Here is a 15,041-nt window from a genome sequence, read left to right as displayed (position 1 = left end):
TGTAATGATTCACTAGATTGTGCTCAGTAGACATTTACCGAATAAGGGAATCAACTATTTTTCTCCTCAATTATCCAGTACAATGATTTGCCCATAGTAAGGGCTCAATAAATATTTGCTGAACATATTGACTAGGAAAGAGGTGAGAAGAGATGGGCCCTCTTAGCTGGATGTCAAATGTAATTCGAATTTACCTGGGAAGGAGAGTAGTTAAGGAAGATGTAAACTGCATGTGGTGTACAAGTAAATAAATGCAGATGCCAACAAAGCAAATGTTTAAGCAGAAAACACTGGCACCAAAATAAACAAAGGCAAGATTTGCCAATAATGGCGAAAATGGAACTTTTATATTGGACCATACATTTCCCCACCCAATTCAGTTTGAGACAGACCAACAGAGGCACCGTAAGAGACTATGGCTGTCTTCCTTGATATTCAGACATCCTATTTTCCAATAATTTGTTATGGATCTGGTACCCATGAATCAATATAAACCTATTCATATTTAGGGATTAGTTTCCACAAGTACAAAGTTGAATTTCCTTTTATTTGTCCTAAAATGCTTACTTTCAAACTTGAAGGGACTTCAATTATTCCATGTGGTTTTCGATAACATTCTTTTATCTTTTCAGACCAGAGTCAAAATATTCGTACAGTATTCATACTGCAGCACCTTCCACCCACCCTTTGGTCGCTTGAACTGCCCTTCTTTGGTTCTTTTTCCGCTTTCAGATCTTTCTTGAAGTGTAGTAAGCAGAACTGTACTGGGTATTCCAGCTGCAGTTTGGTCTAGAACGTGATTTAGCCTTCATTTCTTTCTTGGGCTGGGACTTGGACCGTGATCTTGAATTGGATTTAGATCTTGAAAAAGATCGATTTCGGTGTTTGAATCTATCATTGTCGGAATGGCTTCTGCTCCGCCTTGGTCTTCCAGTCGGTCTACTTCTAGGACTATACGATCTTCTATAGTTGTAATCAAAAGACCGACTTCTTGATCTCCTTCTTTCGTAACTTCAGCTTCTTGAACGTCTGTATCTGTCATAATCATCATAGCGTGAAGAACTGTACACATTCCTCCCTTCCTTGGCTTTCATCTGATTTGGTGTCTTCCGATCCCCCTGGGCAAACTGTATTTCAATCTGCCGTCCACAAATCCACTTTCTGTCCAAATTATGTAAAGCATCTTCAGCATCACAAACATCCTCAAAATTGAACGTAAGCAAATCTTCTTGGACGGCGAGTGTAGAAATCAAGTGGAACATACACATCAACTATAGGACCATAACGACCAAATTCACGCCGTAAATCTTCAGACCTGGTGTCGTCGGCCACGTTCCTGACGAACAGAGACGTGTTTGGGGGACGCAGTTAGCGAGACATGGCGGCGGCGTGTCTCGGCTGGGCGCACTAACGGGTTCAGCAGACCGTCCGCGACTCCGGCGCCGAAACCTCCGACATTATACTCTTATTCAAGACACCATTGTATGTGTGGTTTCTCCTTATGCAGCTTATGACCGTATACATAATAAATATTTTAATATGGTAGTACAAGTTAATGCTTTGGTTATTTCTAGATAATTAAAATTTAGAATATAACACATTGTTGTGTATGTATGGCACTTTTGCTTATGGTTTCCATATTGCTCAGATTTTTTAAAGTTGCAACTTGCAGAAACCCAACTCAAATTAATGGGAATTACATTACCAAAAGTCCAGGAATAAAATTCTGTTTTATCTATTTTGCGATGTAAGTGTGCTAACATGACGTAAAGATTTTTTTCTATACATTTTTATTGTTGCTCCTTTCTATTATTCTTTATATCTTTGGCTTAATTCATTCTTATCACAGGCAGGCTTTATGTGCCAGGTAGGATAGTCATGATTATTTGAGATCCACATGCTTATAGCTTCCAACCTGAGCCTAGGAGAGCCTTTAGATAGTTCCAGCAGGTGATTATAATTGGATTGAATTTCTCTGTGTGGATAGGGGGAGCTGTAGAAGGCAGGCCGCTATAGAAGGCAGGCAACACAGAACTATGATTGACTACTCTCATCAAGACAACAGCAGTCAGAAACATTCCCCCCCACCACCAAAAAAAAAACCCGAAAAAACAAAATAAAGAATATAGGACACACTGGATACAAAAAATTATTATTTTCACAGAAATTAGAATACAGTTAAAAAATAAAGACAGTGATGTGGCTGGGCAGAGTGGCTCATGCCTGTAATCCCAGCACTTTGGGAGGCCAAGGTGGGTGGATCACCTGAAGTCAGGAGTTCGAGACCAGCCTGGCTAACATAGTGAGACACCATTTCTACTAAGAATACAAAAAAATCAGCTGGGTGTGGTGGTGCATGCCTGTAATCCCAGGAGGCTGAGTCATGAGAATCACTTGAACCCGGGAGGCGGAAGTTGTGAACTGAGATTCTGCCATTGCACTCCAGCTTGGGCAACAAGAGTGATACTATCTCAAAACAAAACAAAACAAAATACAAAAAAACCCACACAACGAAGTATGTATTTTGAAAGTAAAATAGATAGTTGTAGAAGCCAAAGCCCAAAGAGCAGGAGCAGGAATAGGGTGTAGAGAAGATGTCACGGTGAGTAATATTTTAGCAACATGGACAGCCATAATTTCTAATGAGACATTTTTATTCCGTTAAAATTGTGGCACATTTGAAGGCCTCCTGGGCAATGAGCTACAGTGAAAAACCAAGGCTTCAGGCTGCACATATACTTCTGATAGATGAAAATAAAACCTACTTTGGAAGGAATTACCTGATGAGTTCAACAGTATTTTTAGTAAACTGTTACCTATTCATTAGTGGATGGTATTCAGAAAAGGAAGCTTTTAATTAAAACAAAATAAAGCATTATGGAGAAAGAAACGTGGAGGAAAGGAAAACCGGCATAAGTAAGTGTGCATAGAGAGTTGACAGTTGACCACTGTTGGTTTTCATTGCAGTATCTTGGATTTTTTTTACACCTCTCTCCAAAGAATTAGAATGTCTTACTCCATATCTGAAGCAAATAATAAGTATAAAATTTTTCATTTTCCCCTTTTGAATACTACATCGTGGGAACAGTAAAACATATGATCAAATAATGATTTAAATAGTCATGTCAGCAAAACAAGCACTGAACTGAAGCTCTGCCGCCAACGTTTTGACATTGGTAAGGCAGGTGACTTCCTTATCTTGACTCTGTTTTCTCATTTCTGAAATGAGGGTATTGTTTTTCATGATCATTGAAGTCTCTTTTAGCTATAGCATCAGGCCATACGTTTCTGAATCACCTGCTGTATGTTTTCCTTTTTTTCTATATTGGCATTGGTAGCACTTGTGCTTCGAAGGAAATTTGAGAAGTTGCTTTTGAACAATTCCTGTTATTGTTATAGGTGTGAGGCAGCCTTGGAAAACAAATAAAAAGAGATACTTCTTACCTGCACTTATAGAACAATGTGACTTTCAGTGATGTATATTAAGTACCAGTTTTAAGGAATGTCTATGAAAAAAATATCTAAGACTTTGGCAGATAAAAATCATATGTAGAGAGAATATTATATCTATTATGATAATGTCTGTATGTGTATGTACAGGTTTCAAATGTGGTGTGGGGCTTTTTCTGCCTTATAAGCATGCCACAATCTTGCATCTAACAGTTCTAATTACATTTCCAATAACTTACACACACACACACACACACACACACACACACACACACACAATATTATCTAGTAAAGTGGTTTTGGAATTAACATTTTTCCTGGAAGGAATATATCTGATTTAATGACCAAATCGTTTTAAGGCAGCACAACAGAATTTTCACAGGAACTAAATCTATTTTTTTCACACCGATCATGCATGTTTTACTCAAGCATTGAGTCATTAGCATGTTTATAATGGTTCTAATTTAGCACAACATTTTCTGAATTTTATCCTTGAGTCATTTACAAATTGTTCATATTGAATAAACAAAGGAAATAGATTGCATTTTATACTTAGTAATTTATCTGAAAGAAGAGGGGAGGGTTAATTGTTTTAAAGTTTTGGTCTGTTTGGGGAAGTGAGCCTGCTTTTTCATTGCTAGGCATAAATGCCATTTCTCATCTTTTTGGTAATGGGGGAGGGGGTTTTGGAGGAGTAAAATGAAAAATTAGGACCAGGACAAGATTGGCCACTCCCAGAGGGGAGTGTGGAGCAAAAGGGGAGCTGGCACGAGATTATCCAAAACAGTTGGTGCATTCCTTAATGATCAAGTGCTTGAGAAGTCCAGCTCTTCCTGGCAGAGCATCTGTGTTGATGTTTATATCATTGCCCTGCTGTATGGGAAAGGCATGCTTTCTCTTGCTGCTTGGCTAAGAATAGTATGGAATATAGCATTGTATGAGATATTTTAAGATAGCAAAAACATTTAAGAGGTGAAAGGTTTGACTTTTGGATCAAAAAAGATCAGTGATATAACTCATAGTGTTACTTGCAGACTGAATTTTATCTAGAGTTTGTTAGTGATTCGTACTCTTTGTTGGGGAAATTATTCTAGGTTTATTTGGTGTAGTCTGAAAAACCCACTCCGCTGTCTTTTCTGTCAGCTTCCCCAGCATGAAGAGCAGGCCTGAAAACAGCCTCTATTTATACCCCCTTGTTCTTATTTGGAAAATCAGTTGTTTCATTGGAGAGAAACGGAGAGAGGGGGAGAGAGGAAGAGCATGAGCAGTCGTCAGGGAGTGTGCTTTGTACGTTATAGTGACTTCAAAATAAAACTGGCACATTTTAGTGTCTAATTATTTTTAGTGAGCTTGGAGGGTTTTAATTAAAATTTAAGAGTGCTCTTCAAGCTCTCCAAGTTCCAATTTTATCCCACTGTATTGTGGAGCACTTGCCACTGTGGAAAAATGTACAGTAACTGGCATATGCAACTCTGTGTTTCCTAATGAAAAATGTGGGATGGATAATCCGTAGCGATATAAATACATTTTGCTGGGTTTAATTGTAAACCAAGGTCATGGATACTTTTGATAAGTTATCATTGTTCCTGGATAAATAGAAAAATTTATTGCATTCAAAATTTATGATTCCTATCGTAAAAATAAAAAGAATGGCTTTACTGTTTTCTCAAAGTGTTAGTAAAGCAATAGAAAAATCTGTACATGGAGCCAGTAGTGATTGTTTTGAAGATATCTTTTGAAGATATCTTTTATGTCGTGTTTCTAATGTTTCAGCATTTCTAAGTTTAAATATCACTTTGAGGTAAAAGGAATAATGTGTTTGCTTATAGGTAGATTGTTACAAAATGCAATAAACATTTGTCACATTATCTCTTCTTCTTCCCCATGTTGTAACTTTAGTGACAATTTATTTATTTTTTGATCTATCTGAAATTACTTTTTACAGTATAGGAGTTAATACTGCTGCAGATTTGTCTAACTAGAAGTAATTTAAAATTGTTTCTAAAATATTATCATATAATTAGGAAATCAATATCTCACATACTCTTTCTTTTCATTTTTCTTACATCATAAAATTAATTACTAAGTTAATTAGCAAAAGCATTACTCAGCTGTGATAAAGCATTCTTGACTTACCTGGCCTGAAACCTAAGTACTTAGGAAGCAGAAACTTTGCTTTGTAATTTATTATGCAGATGTTTAAAAAACAAAATGGTTCTGAATTATACCTTCCTTTTTTCTCAAATTTCTTGAAAGAGATAAATTTGAAAAAGAAAAGAAAAAAGCAGAAGCAATGCAACTTATAATGTATAACATATCAAAATATTTCATCCTTGTTTAAAGTATAGGTGAGAACTGAAGTCTCGCTCTTGATTTTTGATAGTACCCTTTCATCAATATTATTTGTAAAAATTAGAGAAGATAAAGTCCTGCATTTCACTGAATAAATGTCGGTTAATGGAAACAGAATCTTTCAAAGAGGAATTAATTTTGGCATTTTCTGTTTCAATACAACTTTAGCATAGTGCTACTTTTAATTTGTACCCTTACCTGGATATTGTTTTCAGACAGAAATTTGAAAATATAAATTTTATTTGTAGCTTGGTATCTATTACATATTTCCTCATTTCAAATCAGAAACTCTTTTGGTGGTGGCAGTCGTGTCCTCTGCTTGTACAGTGCTTAGTAACAATCCACTTCTTTTGGCCTTTTTTTCTCATCCTACTTGCTTTACATTATTACATGGAGAGTGCTTAGCACCAATGATGGTGTGCCCCTGGAGGTTTGGCAGTCAGATACTGGGGTAGAAAACAGTCATGTGTCAAGAGACTTTCTTACAGGTTTGTCTTCCTGGAATCTCCTAGTCTTGAGAATAAACATTGATAAGGTTGTATGTAGTAACTTTTATTGTCCTATAGATAAAGGCAATCAGTGATTGCTATTAAATATTTTCATGGCTGAAAATGTAGATATGCAAAGGCTGCTTTATTTTTGTCCCTCAGTTTCTTCTACTGAAATGGGAACTCATATAGCTAGATTAACTGAGCATTGCAGTAAGGATTGATTTTATAATAGGAATTGAGACGCTTTAACGTTATTAACCATTTTATTAATGAGGAGCTTTTATGTAAAGCTGTGTCCACATGATTTGATTTATATTTGAAGTGTGTGTTCCTGTTGTTCATATAGCTCTCTTTTTCTCCCATGAAGTTTTAGCATTCTTTTCTTGGAGCTCTAAAAGATTTCAAGTCTATTTATAGAAATGAGAGACATATTTTAGCCTGTTTTACATCCTAGTGTGCATTTAATCCTAGTATATGGACTTGCTCTAAATTTGCTATTATTACAAATAAATTGTGCTTTTATCTTTGGCTACTATAATGTATGCTCTCAACTCAAATTTTAGCTAAACCAGTTATGCTTTTGTAACTGTATCAGTAATTAACCAGCTTAGTACACTGATATGTTGTATGAAAGGGTAAAAAAAAAATTGGGTAGTGTATGAAAATAAAAACTTTTTTTGATTATTCTTATCCATAATCTAATATTATATCAATCTCTCTCAGAAATTTAAACCTGATTTGAGAAAAAGTAATATGTGACAGGCATGTGTTTGAAGAATTGCTTCGTAACTCTTAGTATTATCTTTTTTATGACTTTAGCATAAAAACAAACTAGGTATAGAACAAAACATAAATCTAATTTCTGAATTTGAATAAAAAATAGTAAGAGACTATTTCAGCGATTAAATATAACCTGGACATATGCCTATGTATGTAGGCCCCATTGCAACATTACTCCGAATGCAATTTTGAAGCACAGTAGCAGATCCTTTGTTGAAGACTAAGAAAATAGGAAAGAATGGAGTAAAGGAAGAAGGAAGATGGGAAGGAAGGAAAAGGGGAGGGAAGAAGTAAGGGGATGGGCAAGGAGCTTTCATTTAATGAAGTCAAGCTGTGTTCTATTTAGAAAGAACTGTAGCTCTGTGATAGCCAGTTCGGTTGGTTGTTCTTCATCATCCGTTTTCACAACATGCTGATCTGTATTCTGTCCCTTCTTTGATTGACTGATTATGTCACAGACAAATGTTAATTGTTTTTCACCAATACTTTCTAACCGTGCAGTGGTTTTCTCATCTCTTAGCCAGGGCTCACCGTCTTTTTCTGAAGCTTATCTAGCTTCTAAAACCCTCTAGATCCATCTTGACCCTACTGTCATTCTGAAAAATTCAAGGAGGATTTAGAAGCTGGAGAAAAAAAATGAAAGGGAAAATGCTAAAGAGATAGGTGCTGATATGAGAGAGAAAAGGCATTTAGAATTGGAGTAACTGTTTTAAATATAATTTTGAAAGAAAGTTATCAGAATTTTGACACTTGGAATGTTAAAGTTTTATGGGAGTATGCTTTGCACTAAGGATTTAGTATTTAAATCTGCATTCCCTTTTGGAAACATGACCTATTTGTTAAGATTTGAGGCTTAAAAGGTACAAATAAATAGTTGTAAGCAGTAGCCCCAGTTGCCAATCCATCTACGTAAAGACCAGAAAAAACTGACTGAGAATAATTTGGTAATTATCAGGACATTCTAAAGTTTGAATTTCTGTAGCCTTTATGAATCTTTATAAAAACAATTGTAATTACTCCCTATATTCTAGTATGTTATTGAGAAGTACAGTAGGGCAAATAATAAATCGCATTTATATAGGTATTTATTTAATAAAAATATGTATCACTTTTTATAGAAGAGAAAAGTTTTAGCAGTTTTCATTACTAGGGATCAGAGAACATTTAAGTTATATTTTCTTCTTGTTGGGCTCTAATTGAATATTTTACAAAAGTTAGATTTCTTTTTTAAGAACTAAGAGGTTACAGATTGCCCTCTTCTCTCCTGAATATCTCTTATTGTTTCTTGCACAGCAAGAAACATTTTGCTTGGACTTAAAAAATAATTGCCTGAATTAAAAGGAGTATCTAAAGTTAAACTCATAGGAAAGAGCCCTCTTTTCTGTACTGTCAGCCTAAGAAATAACAAATGCTGATTGAATATTAATAGAATTATAATACTAAAATAAGATTATTGAGCATTATATTTTTTCTCCTAGATGATAGTTAAAATAATTATCTGGTGAAAATAAATTTTGTTGTGGTATTTTATAATACATATTATAGAATAATGTAATTTTCCATATTATCCTGGGGTTAAAGCAACAGCAACAAAACAGCTTTGTGCATTCTTAAATGAGAGAATTTCTCCATAAACTGACTTTCTAAATTTGTAATAAATATACATTTTTAATACTTACTTTTGTATTTTAATAGATTCCTCCTGCATGGAAAAACTACTTTCAAAAGATTGGAAGGAAAAAATGGAAAGACTAAATACCAGTGAACTCCTTGGAGAAATTAAAGGTACACCATAAAATATTTCAAACATGTCAATGCAGTGATTTTATTTTGCATAACAATGTATTCGCTGATCTTCTGTACCATAACACTAAAGTTTTACATCTAACATTTGATTGTACATGAGAGGGTGAATGTGTTACACGTTTCTAAACTTTTATTCTTTACAATGTTTACAAATTGAAAATTTTCTCTACTTTTTGTATTAGCCTATAAACATATAACTTATGGGATATGCTGCCTCATTAATTTACCCCACAAGAAAAGTATAAAAACCTTATGTGAAAAGATGAGTAAATTAAGCTAAAGATAGCCTTAGGTTTTCCTCTTAAAATTGTAATAATAGCTTAATTTATGAATCCAAATTATTTTGAATTTCCTCTAATCAAAATGGGCTTTCTGTTGCACCTTTAAAAATGCTTCTAGGATGTGTGCTATACATAATGGTTTATGGGGGGATTCTGAAGCCTTTTTACCTTGATTCAAATTGTGGCTCTGTCACTGGATGAGTAATTTAGGACAAGCCACTGAACTTTTCTCTGTTTTTCTTTTTTGTCTTATTTTTGTTTTTGGTTTGAGAGGGAGTCTTGCTCTGTCGCCAGGCTGGAGTGCGGTTGCACGATCTCAGCTCACTGCAATCTCTGCCTCCTGAGATCAAGCAATTCTCCTGCCTCAGATTCTCAAGTATCTGGGACTACAGGTGCAACCACCATGCTCAGTTAAATTTTGTTTTTTAGTAGAGACAGGATTTCAGTATGCTGGCCAGGATGGTCTCAATCTCTTGACTTCATGATCTGCCCTCCTTGGCCTCCCAAAGTGCTGGGATAACAGGCATGACCCATCATATTTGACCTTTTCTATGTTTTATAATCCTCATCCATAAAATGAGGATAATAAAAGTACTTCCTTCATAGGGTAACTAAGAGAGTTAATACATGTATAGCTCTTAGAACAGTACCTGGCACTTAAGAAAGTACTCATGAGTTTAAGTTATGGTGGTTGTTAATATACACACAGGATCCTATGTTGATTAAACCTCAAATTTCATGAGGTTTAGCATTTCATGGTCTTTGACTCAGATGACAATAAACATCTTTACTTTTGAATATATGTGATTGATTTTATTATTTTTAGACATGTTAAGAAGTGGACTATCCCAATCCATTCACATAGTAAGTTAAAGCTAACTTATCTAGAGTTACAGTTTTTGCCTGGTAACCAAACTCTTGCTGATTTATTTATGGAGAAGAAGTGCTGTATTATTATTTTTTTTGCATTGTGAATGAAATTCATGATCACTCATTAACTCTATCTGTCATCCCTTATGGACAGTCATCACTGTGATTTGCGCTAACAATTTGGGTACTTAATTACATTAGTTTTCTAAATTTATCAAACAATCTTAGGTGAATCTTCCTATTGATTGTGGGTAATATCTGAATTAAGATGAAAATTTGATAATAATTATCTAATGTAAATGTTATTTAGAATTTACTACAGAAAATTTTCTAGTTTTCAGGCATGTCATGTTCAACTCAAATGAAGAGAAAAGGAAGTCATCTTATCTCCCAGCAAATAATTAATAACTAATTCCATTAACTAATTTTGTATCAAAACCAGTGGAAATTGGATGTTATTTTGAGTTCCCCTGCTTCTGTTTTGTACTTGTAAAGACCATTTGCTGTTTTGGAAAAAAAAAATTCAACTTATTGATGGGTAGAAGGAAAGTCATTAGTGATATATTCTCTATCCATCTGCAATAACATGGTGTTTGCTACTTTTATATCATTCTGTGTTTTCTTCCCTTTCCAAAGTAATTCATTTTTATAACAGTGAGAACAGAAATGGTTTATACAAAGCCAAGCTTTTTCCAACATGAATGATGAGGGTCCTGTTTTCTCTTAGTAATTTGAAAACTAACATTTTATTATGTTAGTTATTCCCTATGAAGTTTTTCTACTTCATGGTATGTTTTCTCTGCCACTTTCTATCTTTATTTATGCTTAATTCCAATTTTGAATTCAAAATTTAAAAAATGTGCTAGTCTCAGATACTTAAAATGTATAAATCACAAAAGTGAACTACATAAAAAATTAGGCTTTTCAAATTCTTTAACCTTTTTTTCTGGATTCTTTGTGATATGTGAATATTCATTCATATGTTAGAGTTTCTTACAGGCATAAAAGATAAGATTCTTATTAAATTTATCTTTATTCTACATTATATTTTCTTCATATATCCTAATATATTCTACAGAAAATATACCAATAATATATTATTTTAAAAATGGAAATATTAGTTAAATAATATTTAAATAGTTTAGATAAACCACTGCCAAAACTCAACATACAGTTTTATTCTAGTGGAAACCAGGCCAGTTATTATCCACCTAAATTACTTATTATTATCCTGAAATTTTAAAGTGATTGAAATTATATCTTTGAGGAATATATACTATCATAGGTTATCAGTATTTAATATTATATCTTAAGCATTGTATATTTTTGATAGCTCTTACATTTTTCTGATACAAAATTCATATGTGTTTATTTGTAAGAAACAATGGAAAACACAGATAGTGAAATTGTCATTTAATTCTACCTGTATCTTATTGTATAGTTTTTCCATTTTAACTTACACATACTTACGTTAAATTTTCCCCATAAAATTAGAATCATCCCATTATAATTTTTTTGTAATCTATTTTCCCCATTTAATGATACATTATGAATTTCCCTGAGATTGCATTATCTTCTAAATATTATTTTTGTTGGCAGAAGGTATTGTATAAAGTGAGGTTTTCATAATGTAACTGAGACTTTTCTGCAACATTTAAGTTGTTTTTATTGTTTGTTGGTATAAAGAACACCTATCTTGAAAACAGATAACATTTTTATTAAGACTTTTCAACTTATTAGTGATTCTTTAGGTTATATTCTTAAAAGTGAGATTCCTGGGCCAAAAAGTTTGTTCTTTATAAGAAGACTTTTGATTCATATTGCCAGTTACCCTTCAAGAAGGGCATAGTATTTTGTGCTGTCAGCAGTAGTGTCTGCAAGATTTTATTCTCTTTCCTTGAATAACAAGTATTGTTAATTTAAAAATTTCTTGCCATTTTATAGGGGAAAACAACAACATATCATTATTCTTTTAATGAGTTTTTTGAATATTAGTGAGAATTAGGTGTTTTATATACATTTATTTGCAATTAAATATCTCTTCCTTTGTGAACTGCATATTAATGTTGGTTGCCCATTTTTCCTTTAAAAGACTTGTCCAGTTCTCAATATTATCTAAGAAGTCTTAATATGTGTCTTAATAGTATTAACCTTTATTTGTTATATATGCTGCATGTTGTCATTTGTTTTATTTTCTAGTTTTGTTGTCAATCTTTTCATCTTTTTTTTAAATGATTTTTTTCTATTGGGGATTTGTTTAGAAAGTCTTCCTCATCCTGAAATTAAACAATATTCTGCTATATTTTCATCCTTTGGTAGCTATATTTTTAAATATTTAACTATATAAGACATCTTAAATACGTTTTGATAAATAATGTCAACTAGAAATGTAACTTAATTTTATTCTCATGCAGTTAACCAAATATCTGTACTGTTTATTAAATAACCCATCTTACCTCCTCTGACTTGAAATAGCATCTTTTATTATACTCTGATTACATATTCAGAACTGTTTCTCAGATTTTGGTTCTATTCCATTGATTTTTCTATCTAAACTTTTATTAGTACTATGCTATATTAATCACTGTAACTTTAGTATCCTTCAAAAGTAAGTATTGCAAGATGACACTCATAATTTTTCTTTAAGGTGCTTTCATACGTCTTCAAAGTTTATCTTTAATTTATCAAGTTGTTAATTAAAATTCCAAAGTGATTTTTTAAAAAATTATTTTACATTTATATAAAATGGTAGGATGAACTGACATCTTTATAGTATTGAATTGCTCCATTCAAAGTCATTTATTCAGTTATTTTAAGCCTCTCAATAATATTTTGTCTTTACAGATTCTGCACATTTCCTTTCATGTTTTCTTGATTATATTTAATATTTTTGCTTACTCTTGTGAATGAGATATTTTGAATTCCATTTGCCTTTTGTGATATTTAGGGATGTTATGTAATTTGGCTGGTTAATTTTGTAACTTCCCTCTATTGAACTTTCAGGTGTAGTCACATTTCAGTTGATATGTGTTCTTTTTCCTTTTGGTAGTTATATGTCTCTTTGCCACCCACCTGCATCCACCCTTAATACATTTATTGCTTTGAATGCCAAGAATAATATTAAGTAATAGAGAAGTAATAGCATTTTTATGTAATTTTACTTTATGGAGTTGTTTTTAATATTTCATATAAAGTATTCTATTGACTATTGATTTAAAATACCCTTTTTCATTTAAAGATATCATTGTAGTCTATTAGGAGTTTGATCTATTATGATAACTTGCATTTCATTTCATGGAATATCTTATTAGATTTTGCTTTTCAAATTTGTCATTGAAATAAACTCTAATTAGTCATGGTATAGTCTTGTTTAAAGGTACTGCATCATTTTATTTGCTCATATTTTAGTTTTATAGTTATTTTTACAACTGTAATGATAAATTTTGTTAGAGTTTTTCATATTTATTACTTTTGTTAATTTTTTAGTACCCGTGTTCATAGTCAAATTGGAAAACTTTTCCTATTCTTCTAGGTTATGTAAAATATTGAATAAATAACATATGAACTATTTATTCCTTGAAATTCTGAAAAAAAATCTCATAAAACATCTAGGTCCAGAATTTTATTTGGAAATTTTCTTTCACATTTTCTACTGCCTTTTTAAGTCAGTTTTGCCATAAAATATTTTTCCTAAATATTTTTTAAGAGAAAAAAACTCTTAGAGAATTGTATATCTCGAGATTTTCAAATTTCATTGACTTCACATACATATCTTATTTTTAGTTCTTCCATTTATTTGTCATTTTAGATCCCATTTTTAACTTTACATATTTGTTTTCTATTTTTGTCCTTCAATTTTACTTGCTAGTGGTTTTTCTTTTTTTTTTTTTGAGACGGAGTTTCGCTCTTGTTACCCAGGCTGGAGTGCAATGGCATGATCTTGGCTCACCGCTACCTCCGCCTCCTGGGTTCAGGCAATTCTCCTGCCTCAGCCTCCCGAGTAGCTGGGATTACAAGCACGCGCCACTATGCCCAGCTAATTTTTTTGTATTTTTAGTAGAGACGGGGTTTCACCATGTTGACCAGGATGGTCTCGATCTCTTGACCTCGTGATTCACCCGCCTCGGCCTCCCAAAGTGCTGGGATTACAGGCGTGAGCCAGCTAGTGGTTTTTCTATTTATTGCTTCACCTCCCCCAAGAATCCAGTTTTTGGATTTATTTGTCAATTCTGCTGCTTTTCAATATGCCAATAAATTCATTTTGCTTTTACTTTTATTATCTCTCCTTTCCTGCTTTTTCTTTTGTTTTTTGATATCTTATAACTTGAATATTTCATTTAACAAATTTTTATTTAATGATAATGGTACTTTTGGCTCTGAATATATTTCTAGAAATAGCTTTATTCATCCCATAAGTTTGTGCTTTTAGAACTCTATCATTATTTTTTAAATATTCAACATTTGTATTCTCTACATGATCTGTGTTTATATATAATTCTTAACTGCACATCTTTTAGAGTCATAGATTGTAACGATGCTGGGGAAGGGAGAGAACTCAACCTTTATCACTGCCATTGGAAAATTCTATGTGATGGTTAGGTGCTAGAAGGAGAGTCAAGTGTGGTCAGTAGAATGGATAAGGGCAACGATTCTTCAACTCAGCGAGCTTAATATTTCTACATATTTAAGAAACAACAAATTATTATTTTTCTTTTTAGATTTTACTTAAAATACCAGTGGTTTCTCATAAATTTTTATATCTGAATAATGTAAAACAGTGTTTCTAAAACTCCTTGAGAGGTGATGGATTTGCTAAAATCTGAGAAACACTGAATCATAGAATTTTTTATGAGTATGTATCTGAGTCATGCCTAGTATTCTTTTTTTTTTGTCCATGTTTAAGGTGGACAGCATGAAGTTTTGATATACATACCTGTAGTGAAATGATTACTACAGTCAAGCAAATTAACATCTGTATCACCTCACATAGTTACCTTTTTCTGTGTGTGTG

General features: G+C 32.9%; 1 protein-coding gene and 1 pseudogene across 50 annotated transcripts in view; one reads left to right on the top strand and one right to left on the bottom strand.

Moving 5' to 3' along the window:
* SOX6 (SRY-box transcription factor 6) overlaps positions 1-15,041 on the top strand; it is a 705,491-nt gene that overhangs the window by 413,268 nt on the left and 277,182 nt on the right. For all 50 annotated transcript variants that reach the window (XM_078340670.1, XM_078340651.1, XM_078340627.1 and 47 more), the window contains one exon: positions 8,769-8,858. In XM_078340670.1, coding sequence (XP_078196796.1) covers positions 8,769-8,858 — 90 coding nt within the window. The remainder of the gene's footprint in view (positions 1-8,768; positions 8,859-15,041) is intronic.
* LOC100397432 (serine/arginine-rich splicing factor 10 pseudogene) lies at positions 529-1,453 on the bottom strand (annotated as a pseudogene).

The sequence above is a fragment of the Callithrix jacchus genome, chromosome 10 (assembly GCF_049354715.1).
Source record: "Callithrix jacchus isolate 240 chromosome 10, calJac240_pri, whole genome shotgun sequence".
In the NCBI taxonomy this organism is placed as follows: Eukaryota; Metazoa; Chordata; class Mammalia; order Primates; family Cebidae; genus Callithrix; species Callithrix jacchus.
This window is presented reverse-complemented; position numbering and strand designations above follow the sequence as displayed.